Raw genomic sequence first — 23,331 nt, forward strand, 5'->3', positions numbered from 1 at the left:
AAGTGGACATATTTGATGATAATGTACCATGCCTAGAAGGGGAGGAATGTTTGTGCTTCTTAGCTTTCTTATATGATACTTCCACCAATGAATGAGGCACAGAGAGAGATGATATTGAGTCCTATATCTGAAGAGAGTCTGATAGTCGGTAAAGATGGTCCCAAATTTCCTACCATGCTTGATGATGCCTAACCTAAAGGTGGTCCATCGTGCCCAGAAGTCTACTCACATGGTGGCCTCTAGGTCAAAGACCAGTGCCCTAACAGAGACCTGCGTAAGTTCTGGTTTAACAGGAACTTGTCTAGCTTTGTCTTGAATCCCTGGAGGGTGTTTTCCCCTATAACAGCCTCAGGAAGAGCATTCCGATTTTCCACCACTCTCTGGGTGAAGAACTTCCTTACGTTTGTACAGAATCTATCCCTTTTTAACTTTAGAGAGTGCCCTCTCATTCTCCCTATCTTGGAGAGGGTGAACAACCTGTCTTTATTTACTAAGTCTATTCCTTTCATTGTTCTATTGTTGAGGAATGTGGAGGAGGGATAAAAGATGGCAAAACTATGTTTTGGTTGATGTGAAAATCTGTAATTACCTTTGGAAGGAATTTTGGATGGATACATTACTGAACTCTGTTAGAGAAGAATTGTGTATAAGTATAATGTTACCAGTGTTTGAGTTCACTATCTCTTCTCGCTGATGTGAGTGCTGTAAGAAAAATTGTCTTCTACGTAAAGAATTTTAATGTGGTGGTTCCCAATGGTTCAAGAAGGGCTTTCATGAGTTGGTCTAGGACAACATTGAGACTCTATGTGTATGTGTGGTGTGTGGTGTGTGGGGGGAGGCCTCACAAAGGTGGTCAAAGGTTGGTGAGACCTTTTCGGAAGCAGGATACCAAAGTCTGTAGTGAATTTGGTTTCCCATCCACAGGGTCATGATAGGCAGAAAATGCTCTACCCCCCACCCTCCACCCCCACCCCCCAATACTGCCCTAGTGAAATCCAGATGCTATCAAAATTATTTGTAATGATTTTCAGCTGTGCTATCTATATATTGCTACTGAAAATAGATAGAGTAAGACAAAAAAAAAAAAAAAGCAGAGTGGGCTTTCAAGTTCTGGGCAGTCAAACTCTGATTTACTAATGGACTCAATATGGGCCATGTTTCAGTGTACATCAATAAATCAGAATTTGCCTGCCCAGAACTTGAAGGCCCTCTGTGTTTTTAATGTCTTGCTTCTTGTATGTCTCCTTATCTGCTTTCTTTTTTTTGAATGAAAGCTTTTTATTCGTTTAAACAGATAGAAATGTCATTTACAACAAAAAACACATAACGACAAAAAGGAAGCACCAGAGGCACTACCAGTAGAACAGACAAGAACAAGGCTCCCCAACTGTACAGGTTCAAGCAACAAAATCTCCCACACACGAAACAGCCAAGAGGAAGCACCCTGGGTACTACCAGCAGAAGAAACAATGGCAAAATCTCCCACTATACAAACACCAACTATCGAACCACCCACCTCTCAGCAAAACCCTCCCCCCCCCCCCCACAGGGACGAAACACAAAGCACAACCCACTAGAAAGGATAAAAGGTCTCCAAACACCACCTCCAAGAAGGAATAGGTATAGGATCACCCAAATGCAAAGCCCCCCCCAGGACCCATACTCAACTCCCAACTCCCGCCCCACTAATCGACCCTCAGAGAGTAGACTCCCGAAAACAGCGCCAAATACGAGCATAACCATGCTGTTTACCATGCTGCATAGCTGTCAGCTGATAAAGAAGCGGTGCTCCACCATGCGCCACATGGGGGGGTTGTACCTGATTCCAACAGGAGGCCAAGGCCAACCGGGCCACCGTGAAAGCTAACTTACAAAACAGGGAATCACCCCAAGCCAGATCCAATTGGTGCCAATACAAAAGGGCATGCCGCCAATCCATCGGAACTGGGGTTCCAAGGATCCGCGAAACATGAGTAAAAACCTCAACCCGCTTCTAGAGCCTGGGCCAATCAGGCCTTAGGCTTTGACGGGATGGGCCGGGAAGGGGCGGGCCCGCCTCATTTCGATGAGGCAGGCCTGCCGGCTGGACGGGCAAGACCCGTCTGGCCAAAAGAAAAGGTTAGTTTGGTGGGGTGGAGGTTTGGGGGCTGTTAGCGTGGGGGGGGAGGGTGCGTCTTCGGGCAGGAGGGATTGGGCACCCTCCTGCCAGTGATCGATATTGTCGGGGGGGGCATCTTCTGGCAGGAGGGTTTGGGCACCCTCCTGCCAGATCGGTAGTGTCGGGGTGGGAGGGAGAGCGGTAATGTCGGGGGGGGGGGGTCGGTAGTGTCGAGGGGGGCGGTCGGTAGTGTCAGGGGGGGCGGTCGGTAGTGTCAGGGGGGAGCATCTTTCGGCATGAGGTTTTGGGTACCCTCCTGCCTGCAATCGGACAGGGGGCCGTGGCCCGCTATACTTATAGCGGCAGAGAGATCCCTTGCCGCGATAAGTGTAGCAGGCCGTGTCTAATCTAACCCGATTCTCTAACCAGCATGGACGCCGGTTACAGAATCGGGGTTTAGTGTAGGCCCGATTCTGAATATGACACCTCTCCTGGGCGTCCTATACAGAATCAGGGCCTGAATGTTTAACATCATCCCTGGCCCACTGTGATCTGGTTATAGGTGATTCAATAGCAGCAAATCCATTAAAGCTGCAGTTTTATCACTGCTTAGTACAGCCTCTCTCAAATGATTTTAAAGAGTATTTAATTTTAAAAAAAAAGTTTGTTTTTTCTTCTACTTCTAAACTAATATATTTCTTTAGCAACATGCAAGCATTTTTTTCTTTGTTCTTTCATAGTGGCTCAAAATTGTTTTTCTGACTTCAAGCATCAGCTTCTGAGAAGCAAAAGGCAACAGAGACTCCAAAGGCCGATCCCGAGTGTGAAGCACTGAAGAAAAGGATTACTTATGACTGATAGGTGCATGCAAGACTACACATTCCCAGCATTAACAGCTGTGAGCTGCCGGCTTAGCTGATGGACCTGGCTTTTGTGAACCTGCTACTCTTGATGTCTCCCTCTCCTGTATAATTCACAGTCTGAGCTCAACTGTTTGAATCATTTTAATCACATATTCCATGATATAAGAGGGTTGTTGTGTTGGGTTTTTTTTCTACATAGTGAGCATTTTCAGTTAATAGATTTAGGGGGAAAAGTGTTCTACTGTCCTGAAATAAATTGCTATTTCATGGAATATCATCATTAATGTAAGATCATGAATGGAGATCTTTGATGTCAAATTGTTTTCCTGCTTGTGCAGTATTATCTCTTTTGTGTGAATTAAGGTGTCTTTTTACTAAGGTGCACTAATGATTAATATGCACTTAATGCCACAAATTATATTATATTGTATACCTATACATATTAATTAATTAGCATGGACTAGATTCATTTGGATGCTTTAGTAAAAAGACCCCTTAATGTAAAAGTTTATTTTTATAATGGGTTGTATTTCTGTGATTAATAGCTCTGGTGATGGTGTATTCAAGTTTATGACAGGGTGCTGAAACATTACCAGCCCAACCAAGAAGAGAATAATGTGGATATGGTTCAATCAATGATCTGAAACAATGCCCAAACATAGAATTTTGTTTTTGCAAATTGGCACTTAACGAAATAAGATAACATTTTTTTTTCAGCTACAGTAGCAAAATAATGCTCAGAATTTAGGAAGATGGTTGGCTGGGCTGAGAACTTTTCAGTACCCCCTCTACCATGGCTTAGTAAAAAAAGGGCCTAAAATAAGCACTTCGAAACACAACTTTGGGGCTCATTTTCAACAGAGAAAATGGTATTATGTTCATAATGAAGCAATAAAATCCAAAAAATGGCATAACGTGGCATTTGGACATTTTGTTTGCTAAAATGTCCAAATTGCCATTTTTGAAAATGTTTTTTTTACATAATTTTTTAATGCTGTTTGCAATGCATTTAAATCTCAAGGGGGCATTTCAGAGGCTTGTTTTGAGTAGGATTAGGGCGGGCTTATGATTTGGATGTTTTTTCTGCAATAATAATCAAACATTCAGAGGACAATTTGGATTTTTGTGGTTAGACCTTTTTTTATAATGAAGAAATAAAGTGTCTAGACTGATCTGATGACCACTAGAGAAATATAAGCATAACCCCCCCCCCCCCTCCTCATACACACACACACACACACACACAATTCCCCAAAGATGTGAGTGAAACAGCATATACCTGCCTATATGGTAACTTCAGATGGAATGACCATTTCTATTAGAGTAACAAGCAGGTTCCTGGAGTATCCTGGTGGTCAGTTTACTGAACCATAGAGATGGGGACTCAGGCCCAGATCCCATTCTAACTACTACATTTATGGTGGAATCCTACTATATCTACATAGAGGTGACACCTGCAGGCATAAGGGCTGTTGATGTGGTGTACAGTTGGATCCAGTAGGTTTAGGGTAGAATTTGGAGGGTTCACCATAAAATGTAAAGGGGGTTATAGTGAGATGTGTACCTGGGACCTTGCATGTGAAATTCACTGCAGTGCCTCTTAGATGCCCCAGTGGTCCCATGAATTTGATTGTGCTTGGTCAGAAAATAATTTAAAAAAAACAATTTTTAAAGCCTATCCTGGGGTTTCACAAAGCCACTGACTACATAAAGCTCCATTTTTTCTTTTAAAAATGCTATTATCTTTGCTCAATGGAGCAAATTCCTTGGTATTATAGCTATAACTTTTATGTCTACCTACTCAGCAAATGATACATTAATAAAAATACATTTTATGAAAAAAATCTAGCAACATTATATGAACCTTCAATAGTTGCACTTTATTGTGGAAATTTACAATACTTCACTAATAGCTAAACACGTACACTTTGGTGTAGTCATCTACCAAACACTCAAGCATTATGTCTTCTTGAGATAATCAGGATAAAGCCTGCAATACCATTTAACTCCTTGCAAGAAAGTCTCACTGAACATCAAGCTCAGTGGGCATAGAGTCAGTGGCCCTGTAATCAGCTTTAAAGTTTTGGTAATACCCAAGTAGGTTACAGTTAGAAATAATACAGTAATAGACATTGGGCACAGAGAAAATGCCTCAGAGTTAATGTCTTTGTATCTCTGCTGGTGAAAGTAGATATAGCCTTAAATAGCTGATGTGTCTTATTGCCTTGAGTGTTGATATGAAGGGCAAAATATGTTTTGTTTGTTTCATGAATCATGGTCTTACAAGTGATACCTACATTTTCCAACTTAATCTGCCTACAGAGGTGTGATTCACATCAAAGGTAGGCACTGGAAAGTAGGCCTGGAAAACCCTGGCCTACATTTTTGGCAACTACCTTTGCCGTCGCATGTTTGATACACAATCAGCGGCCGCTTTTGAGGTGGCCGCCAACAACATCACCGGTTACAGAGTCTGAATGCTTTTGGGACACCATTGGTAGATAACTACACCAAAGTGTGTGTGTTTAGCTATTAGTGAAGTATGTTAAATTTCTGTTATTTTCCACAATTTAGTACAGCTATTGAAGGTTCATGTAACCAGTGACATAGTAAGGGGGGGAGCGGGGGAGAAGGTAATCCACCCCGGGCGCCTTCTTGTTCAGGGCATTGGCACCCATACTCCTCTCCACCTCCCCTTTCCACTCCTCATCCTGCCATATGTGTGCTCTTTCCCTTCTCCCGTACCTGTTTATCTTCGGCACGAGCAGCCACCAACTCGTGCCTAGAAAGTGACATCACATTGAGCGCCGAAGCTGATGTGGGTACGAGGAAGGGATACACATGTATGGCAGGTGGGGCGGGGAAGAGGGTGGGTGAGGGTGCACCACTGTTCCAGGCGCCGCTTACCCTCGCTACGCCACTGCATGTAACAAAATGCTGCTAAATATTTTTGCATAAAATGTCTTTTTATCGATATCTCACTGCTGAGTGCGAGAACATAAATGTTATATCCATAATACCAAGAAATTTGCTCCATTAAGCAAAAATAATAGCTAAATTTAAGAAAAATTTAGGCCCTCTTTTACTAAGGTGCGCTAAATGTTTTAGCGCGCGTTTAGCATGTGCTAAATCAATGCATGCGCTAACGCGTCCATAGGTTAACATGCACGTGTTAGCGTTTAGCGTGTGATTAGCAGAAGCTAATATTTACCACACGCTAAAAAGCATAGCGCGCCTTAGTAAAAGAGGGGGTTGCATAGTTTTTCCAACTTTAGGTTTTTCTGGGCAACTCTAGTGGCCAGTCCGCTAAGAATTCTGGCCCTTTCTATGTCCCAATGACTGTTTTTTGTGCTTTTTTTACTTGGTTGTTTTTTTTTCTGAAAAAACTTAATAACCCCCCCCCCCCATACAAAAACACACACACACGCTTTACTAAGTCGTAGTAGAGGTTTCTACTACAGCCCGGAGCAGTAAATGCTCCAACACTCATAGAATTCTTATGATCATCAAAGTATTTAGTGCCCTGGGTTGCGATACAAACATTTAGTGCTGCTTAGTAAAATAGCGCCAAAGACAGACATAGGGGTCCTTTTACTAAGGCGCGCTAGCCATTTTAGCATTTTCTAAATGTTAATGCATCCGTAGACTATAATGGATGTGTTTAGAGCGCACTAATATTTAGCATGTGCTAAAACGGCTACCGCACCTTAGTAAGAGGACCCCATAATGAGGACAAAAACATTTAGGAAATGGCCATTTTCAAAACAAGGATTTGGATGTTTTTCTGGTTTGAAAATGGCCATTTTATTTACTGGATTTAAATGCTATATCAAAACTGTTCCTCCAGGTCTAAGTGATTTGAAAATGAGCCCTTTGGCATATGACAATGTTTAGAAAAGAACAATTGATTAGAAGCAATATTGAATAAAGATTCTTGTAACTCCATGACTTCTGTTTCATAATTGAGAAGCAGAGAAACAGAGAAAATACCATATTTTTTACTCCATAAAATGAACTTTTTCTCCCCCAAAAAGTGGGTGGAAAAAAGGGTGCGTCCTATGGAGTGAATACCCAAATCCCCCCCGTTACTTTATTTAGACCGCCGCCCACCCCTCGCTCGCCACTGCTGCTGCTGCTCCCAGAATTGCCATACTGGGACAGACCAAAGGTCCATCAAGCTCAGTATCCTGTTTCCAACAGTAGCCAACCTAGGTCCCAAGTACTCAGCTAGATCTCAAGAAGTAAAACAGATTTTATGTTGCTTATGCTAGGAATAAGCAGTGGATTGATTTATTTAAAACATTTCTTACTCGCACATCCTGCAATTCTGAGCGAGTTACAGAAAATATACATACTTCAAACATAGACAATTACAATCGATAACATCTCAGCAGACATACAATTACTATGACATACCAAATAAACCTAAAATCATCCCAAGAATAGTCTATGAACTTCTCTTTTAGGGAATTATCCAAGCCTTTTAAAACCCTGCTAAGCTAACTGATGTCATCACATTCCCTGGCAACGAATTCCAGAGTTTAGTTACATATTGTGTGAAGAATATTTGTTTTAAGTCTACTACTTAGTAGCTTTATCACATGGCCCCTAGTCCTAGTATTTACCTCATTCAGTCATTTCTGTTTATATTTGGTCATTTTACAATTGTGCTGTTACAAAATTGTATGTTTGATGTTAAATTGTACCTTCTGTACATCACCTTGGGTGAATCTCTTCAAAAAGGCAGTCAATAAAGTCCAATAAATACATAAGAATTAATAAATCCTCACAGTATCAGCAGTGGGAGCTAACTAAATCTAGCAGGTAGGCAGGCAGGCAGGCAGGCTTGGGGGGGTTGGAAGAGGACAGAGGCTGGAAGGCAGTGAGAGAAACATAGAAGGGAGGAAGGAAGGGACAATTGTTGAGCCTGAGGAAGGAAAGAAATAAAGAAATCACCAGACAACGGGGAGAGGAAGAGGATAAAGGCTGGAAGGCATTGAGGGGGACATAGGAATATAACATACCCTAACTTTATTCTTCTATACCGCCACAATCAGACGATTTCTAGGCAGTTTATACTGAAGAGAGCTGGACAATCAGCGAAATACAAAATATAAATAGCAAAAGTACAACATATTTCTGAAGAATAGACAGAATAAAATTATTGTAATTAGTCTAACTTCTCTTTAGGAAATGAGACTATCAAACAATACAGTCTTAATTTATTTCCGAAATGCGCCATCTGTCAACCTGGCTCCATTGATGTAATTACCTAACCAGGACTGCTGTTTACTTGCTTGAATCATAAAAGTCCTATCCAAAAAGGATCTGAATCTACAACCGATGATCTTTGGATAGGCAAATAAATGACAATTTCTGGTTATCCTTGTAGGTCTGTATAGCACAAAATGAGACAAAAGATAGGTAGAGGCTAATCCCCACACCAACTTAAAGTAAATGCAAGAGAACTTAAATATTACTTGTGCCTCTATCAGCAACCAGTGCATCAGTCTATAGTAGGGACTAACATGATTGCTTTTCTTCAGCCCGAATATCAGACGGACAGCCGTGTTCTATACTATTCTCAATTTTAATAATAATAATAACAGCTTATATACCGCAATACCGTGAAGTTCTATGCGGTTTACAAAGATTAAGCAAAGGTACGAATTGATTGACTTTAAGAGGGGAGGAAGAAAGAGGGTTAATAGGACAGGAAATCAATTTTTAGGTACACCCAAATAAACAATATTGCAGTAGTCCAATATAGATATAACCAATGACTGTACCAATAATTTAAAAGATAAATGATCAAAATATTTTTTGATGGTTTTTAATTTCCATAGTGCAAAAAAGCACTTCTTCACCACTAAATCTGTGTGTTCAACCATGGACAAATGAGTGTCTAATGTGACTCCTAATATTTTTATAGATTTAGAAATCAGATAATCATGACCATTTAAGTGAAGTGATGTTCTAGAACTTTTATCCTTTGGGCTTGCTAAGAAAACTTTTGTCTTTTCTGTATTTAATTTCAATTTAAAATTGATTGTCCATTGTTCTATTTCAGTCATTATGTAAGAAATATGTTCTAAAATTTCATTGGTTATGCTATTCAAGGGAATTAAAATAGATATATATTTAGCATATATATATAGAAATTTAGATTTAATTTTTGCAGTAGATGTCCTAAGGATGAGATGTAAATATTGAATAGGGTGGGTGATAACGGGGAACCCTGGGGTACCCCCGAAGGGTTTTTCCAGGAACAAGAATGTTTCCCATCACAAAACACTCGGTATGATCTTTTTGTCAGAAAACCCTGAAACCAGTTCTAAACTCTTCCCGAAAGCCCCATTGCATCTAGGCAATTTAACATTATTTCATGGTCAACTAAATCGAAAGCGCTGCTAAAATCTAGTTGCAAAATCAGGGCACTAGTGCCTTTACTAAAAAGACCATAAAGGTGATTAAGAATTGAAGCTAAAACTGTCTAGGTGCTAAAACATTTTCTAAATCCTGGAGATAGGGAGGGAGGAAGGGACAATTGTTGGGCCAGAGGAAGGAAAGAAAGAAAGAAATCACCAGACAATGAGGGGAGGAAGAGGACAAAGGCTGGAAGGCATTAAGCAGGACATAGGAAGGAGGGAGGGAGGGAGGGAGGGATAATTGTTGGGCCTGAGGAAGGAAAAAAAGAAATCACCAGACAATAAAGGTTGGAAAAATGATTTTATTTTCAATTTAGTGATCAAAATGTGTCAGTTTTGAGAAATTATAACTGCTGTCTTTATTTTGCACTATATTTGTCTATTTTTCTATTTTTGTTACTGAGGTGACATTGCATATTTTTAAAAGTCATCTGTCTTGACATCTGTGCCCTGTCCCTGCCCACTATGACCCGGCCTACAATTAAACCACGAGAAGGGGGACAGGGTACAGAGCCTAGCAAGAAGTGTGGGGTTGGGTGCAGAGCGTGGCAGGGATAATTTGGTTCAGAATGTTTTTTTTCTTGTTTTCCTCCTCTAAATCTATGGTGCGTCTTATGGTCAGGTGTGTCTTATGGAGCAACAAATACAGTAAATTGTCCATGTATGGTGATTACATTCAGACTCTTGCCACAGAATCCACACGAATGAATGCTATAGAATATCCAGATAGAGGGATGATATAGAAAAGCACTGACTTTATGGAAGATGATTTGACAAACAGATGGGATGTACTGAAGAACCCTTTCAGACCTAGATTTGTTCCACAAACCTACACAACAATGAAATCTACCTGGTTAGAGAAAAGTTTTTGGTTTTAAACATTACACTTACCCGTGATGATGTTGGGCTTCGGGGGCATGGTAAACTCATACAACATTGGCTCAGAATATCCCAGTCTATTTATAGCTGTAATTTGCACTTCATAGCCCATGTTCCACTGCAAATGTTCCAAAGTAATATAATCTTTATGACCCTGGACCTTCTTCTCTTGCCACTGATCTTCTTTGTCTTTCTGTAAAAAAACAACTATTGATTTATCTGTACAGCACCAAATCCCTGCATCTGTTGTTTGCACAAAAAGTGACAGAACATTCAAACTGTGCATTTCTGATAGAATTTAGGAATCCTTTTATTAACATGCTGTGAGCTTTTTCACTTGACATGTTTAACAGCAAAACTTAGAGCATGATACATGTAAATGCCATTCAGTAACGGTTGGGGGTGTACCAAGCATGCCCTCTGCAGTTACTACACAGAAAATTTCTTTACCACATTAAAACTATTTGCATGTAGAGCAGTTGTACTTAGTGCCTTCTCTCAACCCATAACTGCCCAGGCCCTGCCTTCTAAAATAATTTGCACATTAATCCCCTAAAATAGCAGAGGATTAATGTGCAAATTAGTGTGAACCCTCTGAAAAATGCCTCTGCCATAAAAAGAGTGGTGTGCTATGTCTCAGGGAGTCACTGAAACTAGGCTTAAAGTGGCTAGAAGAGAAATAGCGGGAAGTGTAGGAGGTCCCTTTACCCAAGGGGAAGGGGGAGGTTTTATAAGGGGAGTAAGAGAGAAACTCAAGGCTTTTGGTGATCCCTTTTCTCCAACCAAGGCCCTGTGTACAGAGGGAGATTGCCCTAGTTCCTGGGAAGGGGAGAGAGAGAGAAAGCTGATTTTGACTACCGGATAAGTGAGATAGAAATTCAAGGGCTTGGTTATCCAATTTCTCCCGCCAAGACCCTGTTCCCTGAGGGACACCACTTTTTGGTTTTGGGTGGGGAGAGGTCAAAGAATAAGCAGTTACCCCAACCTGAGTACAAGAAGAAAAGGATATACAAGTTTGCAGTTTGAACTGTTATGAAATGTCTTTTGAACCTGCTGTTGACACATCTGAAGGAATGTAAATAATTTTGAACTTGAATTTGTGTTGAATAAAAAGTTCCAGCTACTCAAGTCACCTTGGACTTGGCTGTTTCCTTCAGCGTGAAAGACGTTCCTCGTCCAAGTGGGGTGATTGAGACACAGGTTGTCTGTGTGTACTTTTGCTGACTTGCCCTAACTCTGTCTCAGTTTCACTCCTTTTCTCTGCATTGGATAAAGTTTAGTGGGATATCATTGGGCACTTCAACAATCTGAGCGTCAATGAGTTGAATCTGCTAACAAACCATAATAGTGCTCTGCTGTTTTACTCACAAACTTATCAGTGCACAATCATTATAGAAACAATGGTTCTATGTTATCTGTTGTAGAAAAATGCATCTAACAGCATAATAGAAAACTTGGTTGTTTAAGTAAGATATTTATGGAAAGTAGCACAATTCTAGCTGGACTTCCCATGTACCATGGGCAGAGCAAGTGCAATTCATCATAACACATTTTTGGAAAAGGTTTTAGCTGCAAAGATTCATCACCTCATTACCATTAACAGCTCTGGATGCTTAAAGAAGCATGACCAAAGACCTTTCCGTTACTGAAAGCGCACAGAGAGGGTAACTCAGAGTCAACCTATTTATAAATGCATGACTGAAAGTGCAGAGCAGGCATTAACAATTGTCAAATTGTATTATAGAGATCAGAAGTTCTAATCTGGGAAAGTTGTAATGTCTTGCTAGTGGGTTATAAAGTAGCCAGTTTACAGGGAAAAAAAAATTCTAATAGGAGCTAGCCATAGACAGAGATACTTCTGCCTTTAATAGCCACCATGTTTCACAGCCTGAGCTTTTGGGTTCAGGCAGCCTCCAGGACTTTAAGGAATCATGGCTAGCTCTAAGAACAAGATCAGGAGCCAGTGCATTTATAGGGCCAAGAGCTAGGATCAGGAAACAGATTGACCCAGAAACAAGGATAGGATTCAAGATCATGGCTGGGACAAGGAACATAAAGCAATCAAAAAACAATATCCAGCATATAAACTGGTTGGGCAATGTGAGGTGTACAAAGATCAACCCTGAGGACCTGTTTTACTAAGGTGCGCTAACCGATTAGCGAGCACTAATCGATTTAGCACGCGAGAAACGCTAATGCATGCATGTTAGTCTATAGTTTAATGCATGTTAATTTGATTAGCGCGCACTAATCAGTTAGCGCACCTTAGTAAAAGAGGGGGGTGCATCTCAATTCTGTAAAGGTTGTCCAACCTTTTTAGAATGCTGGCATAGCATGCAGGTCACATCTACATAAATATATAAATAATGAGCTTCCTTGCTTTTTGGTTCACAGAAATTCATTATTTATGAATTTCCTTAAGCATTCATATGAGGGGCCGCCCATAAGTTCTCAGCCCAACCAACAAAGTTAGGGCAGTCTCCACAGAGGGTTATACATAGTCCAGCGATTTTATACTTTTTTGTTCTGTATTTTCCTGACGGAATAGAAAAAATTGGAAAATCACTGGACTAAGTGAATAGCCCACAATGGAGACTGCCCCAGTTTTGTTGGCTGGACTGTGAACTTTTCAGCGGCCCCTTGTATATAACAGACTGTGCATGAAAATTCTCTAGACAGACAGTCGAAAAGGCAGAAAAAAATTCAAAATGCCAGAATTTCAGCATTTGTATATATATTCACAATCACTATCAATACGCTTAGGAACCTTCAGGCCATTGACCTTGGCACATTCTCCACCACTGTCTTATCTCTCCCTTCTAGTACTATGTCATGAAGTTTGTCAATAAAGCTATCTTCTCCTATAACACCATTCTCTCCTCTACTCTAGATACCCTCGCTCCTACCATTTTGTATCCTATAAGGAGCACCAAACTCCTCTAACATCTGCTACCTGCACACTTGATGAAACATTCAAGATAAGGAAGGGAATAGACAGTAGATAAAGACAGGTTGTTCACCCTCTCCAAGGTAGGGCGAACGAGAGGGCACTCTCTAAAGTTAAAAGGGGATAGATTCCGTACAAACATAAGGAAGTTCTTTTTCACCCAGAGAGTGGTGGAAAACTGGAACGCTCTTCCGGAGGCTGTCATAGGGGAAAACACCCTCCAGGGATTCAAAACAAAGTTAGATGAGTTCCTGCTGAAGTGGAACATAGGGCTGGTCTCGTTTGGGGCACTGGTCTTTGACCTAGGGGCTGCCATGGGAGCAGACTGCTGGGCACGATGGACCACTGGGCTGACCCAGCAGCGGCAGTTCTTATGTTCTTATGATCTTACTTGTGCCAAATTTGCTAAACATCTCTGACTTAAATCCTGCACATATGCTGAGTTCATACATTTCAAATTCCTGCTGTCAGCCTTGCAGTCTGCCCTCTCACTTGCCAAACAAGACTACTAAACAGCCTGCTTTCTGATTTTGAGGCTTGCCATTTGATAATAATTACTTTCCCAGTTTATTCCTTTGTGTAACTCATCATTAATCCTGGATATTGAAAGCCGGAACCTGTGTGGGCTCCAGCTTTCAATACCTGGTTTATTTGGGTGTATCTAAAAATGGATTTCCTGTCCTATTAACCCTCTTTCTTCTTCCCCTCTTAAAGTCAATCAATTTGTACCTTTGCTTAATCTTTGTAAACCGCATAGAACTTCACGGTATTGCGGTATATAAGCTGTTATTATTATTAAAATTGAGAATAGTAACACATAGCCACTTAAATTGATATGCAGCAATTAAGCGGCCATAAAAAAAGGACAGACTTTTCTGCAATCCCGTTTAAGTGGTAAACCTTGTCACTTAAGGGCTGAATATTAGCACTTAAGTGCTGACTCCGCCTCTGAACACCCTCAACATAGTTGGCTTTGATTTAGGCACTACCTGCAATATTCAGCAGCACTTCACCGATTAAGTGTCCCTGAATATTAGTGGCTAGCCCTAGCCAAGTGATTTCACTGGTCAACGGTGGGCTCATACCACATTCAATTATTAATGCAGGACTGAGATAGCTGCTGCCTCTATATTGTAAGGGAACAAGTGATGTTTGAATAATAGCCAACGTTTCACGGTCAAAACCGTTTCTTCAGGGCTTATTAACTTTCACTTTCCTCCAACACATTTTGAGTTGCTTGCTCTTTCTCTCCAGCGTCCTGTCCATTTTACAGACACACAAGAGGAGTAATCTGCTATAAACTGTCCAAAGTTTGGCACCAGAATGATACACACTAACTCCTAGATTCTTTGTAACTAATGTTGTGTATACAAATTTGGCTTTGTGGCCACGCAACTTAATTGTTTAATGAGCCAATTGGTGCCAAGAATAAGCCACTAACAAGAAACTGTTGGCATTAATTAGAATTTATGTGCACAAAAGAGTATTCTAGAAAGTGGTGCATGTACTATAAATTCTTATGTGCAAATCTCAAAAGGGAGCATGACGAAGGGAAGGGCATGAATGAGTCATGGGCTTTCCTAAAAATTATGCACATTGTTATAGAATACGCCCAATCTGTGCAGAATTTAGGCACAAGCATTTATACCATGTTTTAGTTGGCATAAATAGTCACAGGCTGGCCACCACACATATTCTTTAAACTATGTCTAATGGGGATTTGCCCCACCCACTGCTCTGAATTTGATTGGTTGAGCAGGCAATAGGCAGATGCTGCTCAGCCAATCAAATTCAGAGCAGTACTGTCAGGGCCTTCAGCAGGGTTCGGAGAATCCTCAGCCCAGGAGCCCAGTTTTTTGTTTGTTTGTTTACTTTTTGTTTGATGCAGTTTGACTGGTTGAGCAGGCTGCCTACTGAACAAATCAAACTACATCAAGCAAAAAGTAAACAACAACAACAACAAAAAAAGCAGGACTACAGAGCTGGGGATTCACTGAATCCCCTGAAAACTCTCACCGCATGCCACAGAGGTGAGATTTATGGAATAGTGTTTTTGTATGCTGATTTTTTCAGCAACATATATAGAATTTACCCCTAAGCGTGAATTCAAAAATGGCAATTGAGTGTGCAACAACTCTTATAGAATGTTAGTATTAGTCTTCATTTATGTGTCTAACATTAGGCACAAAGTAATCAACAAGCCACTGTTGTTCAGTCTGACAAGTCATATACTGGTTTGTCTAATACAACTAACTTAAAAGACAAGTTAGTATTGAATGTATCTACCTATGAGGGTGCATCTATCATATGTATGGACCTTCAGGCAACAATCGGGTATATATCACCAGTTGCTTAATGCTTCGTCGGTCCAACCTTTATTAATTCAATGAATCACTCTCCTATTTATCTAAGTGCCATTTTTTAGTAATGTATTTTTTTATATATAAAACCTATCATTTTTTCAATAACAGACCATCACTTAGCTTATAATGAGCCTGTGCTGTCTTCACCTCTCCCGACATGCATGTTTCAAAAAAGAAACCTTTCTTCAGGGTCGAGGGAAACGGTTTGAGGGAGCTGCCATTGCTTGTAACATAAATAGGAGAGTGATTCATTGAATTAATAAAGGTTGGACCGACGAAGCATTAAGCAACTGGTGATATATACCCGATTGTTGCCTGAAGGTCCATACATATGATAGATGCACCCCCAAGGGTAGATGCATTCAATACTAGCTTGTCTTTTAAGTTAGACAAACCAGTATATAACATTAGGCACAGGCACTTGTGCTAGCTCAAAGGCCGGCATCCATGCTCACACTTAACTGTAGGCAATCAGGCATGTAAATACTAATATTCTAAAATCCATATGTGTAACGGACCTGTTCATGACTCCTCCAGGTCCATGCCCCTCATGAAGTTAAGTGTTCTGGAATCTGAGTGCACAATTTATAGAATACAGACTAAAGGCTGTTATGCATGTAATTGCTAATTAGTGTCAATTATTGTCAATTCAGAATAATTACAGCTAACAATTGGCTGTTAAGGCCAATTAGCAGCTGACTAAGGGTTCCTTTGTTTTTTTAGCAACAGTAAGAAATTACCTTAGTGCATCCTTATTTGGGACGTTTCTGCATGCTAAGCTATTTTTACATTTGCTGTAAAAAAAATTCAGCATTCTATTTTTTTCACTGATGGCTGTGCACTAATATTCTATTAGCGCATGGCCATTTTTTAAAAATTACCCTGTCAGCTCTTACTGTCACTTATTCATAGGTAGTAACAGATCCCAATTTTTCCATGTGCTAACTAGTAGAGAATGACATGGGGACCGTTTACCATGGTAAATCGTGGTCACCAAAGTAAATCCACAGTAATGGGGACATTTGCAACTGGTTTACCACAGGAATGGGGAAAAGAACTTTCAGCGCCCCACAGGAATGGCGACAAGACCTTTCACCACCCCATGGAAGCGGTGAAAAGTCTTGCTCCTGTGGTAAAAAAATTGCTCCTGTGTCAGACTCAGCATCGCTTCCCCAGCTCCACTTGTGCCTATTTTACCTTCAGGAGTCAGCCATGCTACAATGAAGACAGAAGGAACCCAAAACCAAAGCCTGAGACCAATGTGATTTGAAGAATAAAATTATCAGAAAACAAAATGTAGAAAAAAAAAATTATATTTTGTGATTAGAATATTTCAGATTTGAAATATGTATCCTGCTAGAGCTGGTATTAAACATAACTGGGGACCGCAAAGCCCAGGCTATGCTTCTTTACCTTCCAGCTGGCTTAGGGCTCTCTCTCTCTCTCTCTCTCAGTTGTCCTAGTTGCACTTCCCTAACAGTATTCCTGCCATGTGTGACTGAAGTATTCTGTTAGCTTGATTTTTCTATGTAGCATTCTATAGTAATTTGGTTTGTTCAGTTTTCACAATAGTGGAGGGGATATTTGTGAAAGGGAGTGGAGACAGGGATTTTGTTGATTCTTGCTCTGTATTATTTGTGTTTATAAAATGACAATTGTACAGAATAGTTTCTTTTTATACTTTAATAAAATAAGTTCAATATATAATCATAACTGTTTGAGGCTTGTGTGGGTGGGCTCTGACAGTTTGCAGGGCGGGGATGGGGACTGAGCTCACGGGGACGGGGCGTTTCATTCTCTACTAACCAGTAAGTGCAGGAGTGTCCACTCTCCACCCCAACACACATTTTGTTCTCAATTTGTACACACAAACACATATCACACACACACACACACACACATATCTCGCTTAGGCTTTTTTCCTGTATTAGATATGCATAAGTACCTAACACAGCTTATTATATATGTTGTATGCACAAATTTCCACTTTAGTTGCATTTTAGACCCAAAACTTTCTAGAATTAGGGAGATGTTAAAATGGGCATCTCTTGGAAAAATGTCATATTTTTAAAAAAATGACTATCAAGGGTAATAATAAACGAATGATCTGAAAGGAATCATTTTGGTTAGTATAAGTGTAAAAGTAATTTTACTTACACTCTTATATTTTACAATGTATTCCAGAATTGGAGCTCCACCATCATCCTGCTTTGTGATACTTAGCTTAAAGCTTTTTCCTCCTCCTGGTTGCCCCTGGACTGATGGAGGGCTTGGTTCACCTACATGATAATGGGTAGAGATTAATGTTTTTATTGATATTGTCATTGGTTTAAATACAATCTCAGAATGTTATTGCAGTAACCAAGCCTACATTCTAGAGTGATAGAGGAGGGGGGGGGGGGGGAAGAGAAGAGCGTAAAAAAGATAGGATCAGATTGGATGGAGGAAGGCAGTGAGAGGGTATGTAAGTTTGTTTGTCATTGAAGTTTGGTTTCTTCCATTTACATCAAAATATGAGGTATCAGTTGCACAAAATGCATTCAATTCTGTATAAAATCTGCTTTCACTTCTGACTATTAATTGAAAAAATACACATTGAAGTTTTTACTATGTTTATCTGAGGACATCAGGCTAAGATAGCTGTCCCCTATGCCTAGAATAAATTATCCAAGTTTGTCCACCAGACCGCTTCCCTTGCCCTCCAACCCAACCAGCAGATTAACCATTCCTCTTAACTGTATCCATGACATCATATTTATCTGTTTAGATTGTAAGCTCTTTCAAGCAGGGGCTGTCTCCTTTGTGACTCTGGTAGTGCTATAAAAATAATTAATAGTGGTAGTAGTAGTAGTAAGAAGCAACAGGGCTTGGGAAACCAAATTTTGCTGAATGTTTATTACATTCACATCAGGATGGGTGTCTCTGTCAGGATATTTCCAGAAACCAGTTTTCAGTTTTGTGTATTTGGTGTAGAAATACACATTGATGTAGTTTATTGCATTTACATTAGGCCACCAAGTTTCATCGGGACAGATTTCTGCACTAAGGTGTTTTCAGTTATGTGTATACATTGAAGAAATACACATCAAATTTGTATAGTGCATTTTATATCAGCACATCAGTTTGCATTTCCACAAAACTACGTTCCGCTTTGATTTCAGTATATGCAGTGAAATTGTTATTGCATTCACCTCAGCACAATAGGTTTTTAGTCAAGGTAATGCATAAATATGATTTCAGTTCTGTGTGACCCTGAAAAGAGATGGTAAAATTAACATTTTACTTCTCTTAGGTACAAGTGCTGACTGTTAAGGTTGTAATCCGGAATACCTAGGAAAGCATACATACATTGGCAAATGTACTAAATATAAATCACATACTGGATTAGACTAATGGTCTATCTAGCCCATTAGCCCATCTTCACGGTGGCCAATCCAGGTCACTAGTACTGTACATGGGAAAAAAAAACCCAAATAGTAGCAACATACCATGCTACCGATCCAGGGCAAGCAGTGGCTTCCCTCATGTCTGTTTTGATAACAGACTATGGATTTTTCTGCCAGGAAATTGCCCAAACCTTTCTTAAAACCAGCTATGCTATCTGCTCTTACCATAACCTATGCTCTGAGTGAAAAATTATTTCCACCTATTGGTTTTAAAAGCATTTCTTTGTAACTTCATCAAGTGTCCCCTAGTTTTTGAAATTTTTGACAGAGTAAAAAATCAATCCACTTTTACCCGTTCTACGCCACTCAGGATTTTGCACACTTCTCCCCTCAGCCATCTCATTTCCAAGCCGAAAAGCTCTAACCTTTTTTTAGCCTTTCTTCATCTTGGTCACTCTTCTTTGAACCCTTTTCTACTTCCACTATATCTTTCTTAATATAAGACAACCAGAACTGAGTCTGTTGAGTGCAATACTCAAGATAAGGTCACACCATGTAGCAATATAGAGGCATTATAACATTCTTAAACTTGTTAACCATCCATTTTTAATAATTCCTACATCTTGTTTGCTATTTTGGCTGCTGCCGCATATTGGGTGGAAGGTTTCATCGATTTGTCTACAGTGACATCCAGATCTTTTCCTTCAGCACTAACCCCCAAGGTGGACCCCAGCATCTGGTAACTATGATTTTGTTTATTCTTCCCAATGTGTATCACTTTGTATTTGTCCACATTAAGTTTCATCTGTCATTTGGATGCCCAGTCATCCAGTTCCTAAGGTCTGTCTGCAGTTTTTCAGAGTCCGCATGTGTTTTAACAACTTTGAACAGTTTAGTGTCATCTGCAAATTGAATCACCTCACTGGTCAATCCAATTTCCAGATCAGTTATAAATATGTTAATTAGCATCAGTGCCAGTACAAATCCCTGTGGCACTGCACTATTTACTCTCCTCCATTGAAAAAAATGGCCATTTAACCCTACCCTCTGTTTTCTATCAAATAACCAATTCCGAATCTACAACTGAACATTGCCACCTATCCCATGACTCTTTAATTTTCTCAGAAGCCTCTCATGAGGATCTTTGTCAAAAGCTTTCTGAAAATCTAGATACACTTTATCAACCAGTTCATCTTTATTTAAATTGGTGAGGTAAGATCTCCCTTGGCTGAACCCATGTTGACTGTCCCATTAAATCATGTTTGTCTATGTGTTCTACAATTTTATTTTTGTAATTCTTTCCACTATTTTGCCAGGCACTGAAGTCATGCTTATTGGTCTGTAATTTCCTGGATCTCCCCTGGAACCCTTTTTATAAAAATTGGCATAATATTGGTCACTCTCCAATCTTCAGGTACTATAGACAATTTTAGCAATTTCATATTTGAGTTCTTTTAGTACCCTGGGATGCATATCATCCAGTCAGTCTTGTCAGTTTAGCTTAGTACATCTTCCAAATTCACCAAGATTTCCTCCACATCATTACCCTTGAACACCATTAATGGTTCATGTAGATCTCTCACATCTGCTTCCATAAAGACCAAAGCAAAGAATTCATTCATCTCTCCACTATGGCCTTATCCTCCTTGAGTGCCCCTTTTGATCCTTGATCATCAACGGTCCCATGAATTTCCTCAAAGGTTTTCTGCTTCTGATGTACCTAAAAAAATTGTTACTATGAGTTTTGCCTTTTTGGCAAGATTTTTGTCATATTCTTTCTTAGCTTTCTTTTTAATCAATTGTTTGTATCTAACTTGCCAATGCTTATGTCTCTTCTTATCTTAATTCTTTAAAGGATTTTTTTTTTTTTTGGCTTTAATAGCCTCCTTTACTTCACCTTTTATCAATGCTGGCTCTCATTTTTTCATCTTTCCACCATTGTTAAAATGTGAAATGTATATAATCTGGGCTTCTACAATGGTATTTTTGGTAAATAACATCTACACCAGGTTTACAGTTCTAACCTTTGCCACTGATCCTTTTAGCTTCTTTTTAACCACTTTCCTCATTATATCGTAGTCACCCTTTTTAAATCCCTCCTGCCCCGCTTCACTGCTAGGCCACCAGGGTTCAAAAGGTATGTTGGATAGGGGTCTAGGAGGTGGGAGGGAAGTGGGGTGGTTAACAGTTGGTTGGAACAGGACACGGGAAGGATCACTCCTGTCTTGGCTCACTGTTGGATCACCATAGCTTAAGGCAGGCCTGTGGGAGGTCTGCGATGGGTCCGGGAGATGGGAGGAAAATTAACAGTTGGCCAGGACTGGATGTGGAAAGGATCCATCCTGTCCCGGCTCACTGCTGGATGATCAGGGCTTGCAGGAGGCCTGCAACAGGTCTGGGAGGTGGGAGGTTTATGGGGTGGTTAACAGTTGGTAAGTACAGGATATGGGAAGGATTGCTCCTGTTCCAGCTCACCTCTGGACCACCAGGGATTAAGGGAGGTCTGCAGTGGGCATCAGAGGCTGGGTGCAGAGCTGGGCAGGAAGGGAAGGAGAGCTGGGTGCAAGGCAGTAAAATTGAATATAAGCTCTCCAGTTTATATTTAAGTGAACCTTTTCCCCCTTTTTTTTTTGGGGGGGGGGTGAGAGAAGATTACCTTGGTTTATAATTGAATCTATTTATATTCAAGTATATACAATATATAACCCCCACATGTGTACATCCACTTCCTCTCCAAGCAATGCCCTCCCTTCATTTTAACATGCATACAGGAAGCAGCTGTTTGTGCATCTCCCAAAGGCTTCTGCATATAGGTTGCAACTCAGAAAAAAAATAGAACAGAGAGAAAACTCTAGTCTGCACTTTCTTGGCATATCTGCAGATTGCTAGTATGCATCAACAGACCTTTACCTTGACTATCTCTCTGTCTCTCTATGGTATATGTGAAAAGGGGGTGAGGTTACAGGGTATGTGATAAGGGGGGCATCCAGGCCTACTCTCTTGATGCAAGCAGTGGTGCATTTTTACATTGGGCTCTGTTCACCTAGCAGGATTGAATGCCCGGATTGAATGGGCGGCGTTCTTTGGCTGACAGGGATTACTGATTGGTCTATCTGAACTGAGGGTGCAGAGTCTGGTTGAGTTTAACAGCTTTGGGTTTCAGCATTCCTTGTGTGCCAGAAAATCTTTGTGAGTGGACTTTATGTGTGCTCTATACAGAGGGTCCTGACTTGTCATCTGTGATACAGGAAGACCTTAACCCCTGATGCAGCAGAGCGAACGGAGATTTCCCTGTCAGGTTCAACTGGCTGTGGTGTCCAGGTGGTGAAGCATCGATTGGAAGTGCTTTGGGAACAGTCTAGATCAGGGGTGTCAAAGTCCCTCCTCGAGGGCCACAATCCATTCGGGTTTTCAGGATTTCCCCAATGAGATCTATTTGCATGCACTGCTTTCATTGTATGCTAATAGATCTCATGCATATTCATTGGAGAAATCCTGAAAACCCGACTGGATTGCAGCCCTCGAGGAGGGACTTTGACATCCTTGGCCTAGACCCTGTTTGTAGCTAAGTTCATCGTTTTTTTCTGCTTTTGAAGTTTTGTGGAAGTTGTTGGTGACTTCGTGCTTATGTGTAGAATTTTCCACACAAATTGTTTTTTTTAAATTTATTTTGGCGTGTCTTTTCATATGGGTGGTTGTCCTGAGGGCTGCTACAGTGCTTGCTTTTCCACCTTCTGATTATCCACCACATGTGTGCAAGTGTTTTTCAACCTTTGTTTTTCTTTATGAATGGAGGTTTTTTTTGACAGATGAAACTGAACTGAGGTTTTTCTCCACTTTTCTTCCTTTTTCTGAGTGATTGGGCTGTGCGTGTGAGTGTGGGTGGGGTGTGCGGCCTTGCAGTGTCTCAGGGGCCCCCTGATTTTCCAAATGTGTGTTTGGTAGTGATTATATATGTCCTTTTCCTGAGTAAGTGTGTAGTTGAAATCACCCATTATAACTGTGTTACCCAGTTTGTTAGCTACCTAATTTCTGATAACATTTCAGCATCTGTCCATTCATCCTGGACAGGCAGACAGTAGTACACACCTATCATTATCCTTTCTGTCTCTCAACAACCCTAATAGTGATAAAAATGAGATAAATGCTGCCCCTTTACTGAAAAAGATAGTATCGAAAATGTTCTGTTCTTTTCTCCCATTATAAAATTATACATTTAGCCTTCCAGTAATTGGATTCATTTTGTAAGCCTCCGCAAAGCCAAATTATAGTTGGCCAAACATAGTCACAAACTGTTCAAGGAAAAAAAAAATCAGAACATTTTAATTTAAACCTAATGCCAAATGTTAACAAGAAAAAAAGAAAGG

General features: G+C 40.4%; 1 protein-coding gene across 4 annotated transcripts in view; it reads right to left on the reverse strand.

Moving 5' to 3' along the window:
* NCAM2 (neural cell adhesion molecule 2) overlaps positions 1-23,331 on the reverse strand; it is a 600,622-nt gene that overhangs the window by 77,983 nt on the left and 499,308 nt on the right. For all 4 annotated transcript variants that reach the window (XM_033943261.1, XM_033943263.1, XM_033943259.1 and 1 more), the window contains 2 exons: positions 17,736-17,857; positions 10,281-10,461 (listed from right to left, as the gene is read on the reverse strand). In XM_033943261.1, coding sequence (XP_033799152.1) covers positions 10,281-10,461; positions 17,736-17,857 — 303 coding nt within the window. The remainder of the gene's footprint in view (positions 1-10,280; positions 10,462-17,735; positions 17,858-23,331) is intronic.

This window comes from Geotrypetes seraphini, chromosome 4, assembly GCF_902459505.1.
Source record: "Geotrypetes seraphini chromosome 4, aGeoSer1.1, whole genome shotgun sequence".
Taxonomy (NCBI): Eukaryota; Metazoa; Chordata; class Amphibia; order Gymnophiona; family Dermophiidae; genus Geotrypetes; species Geotrypetes seraphini.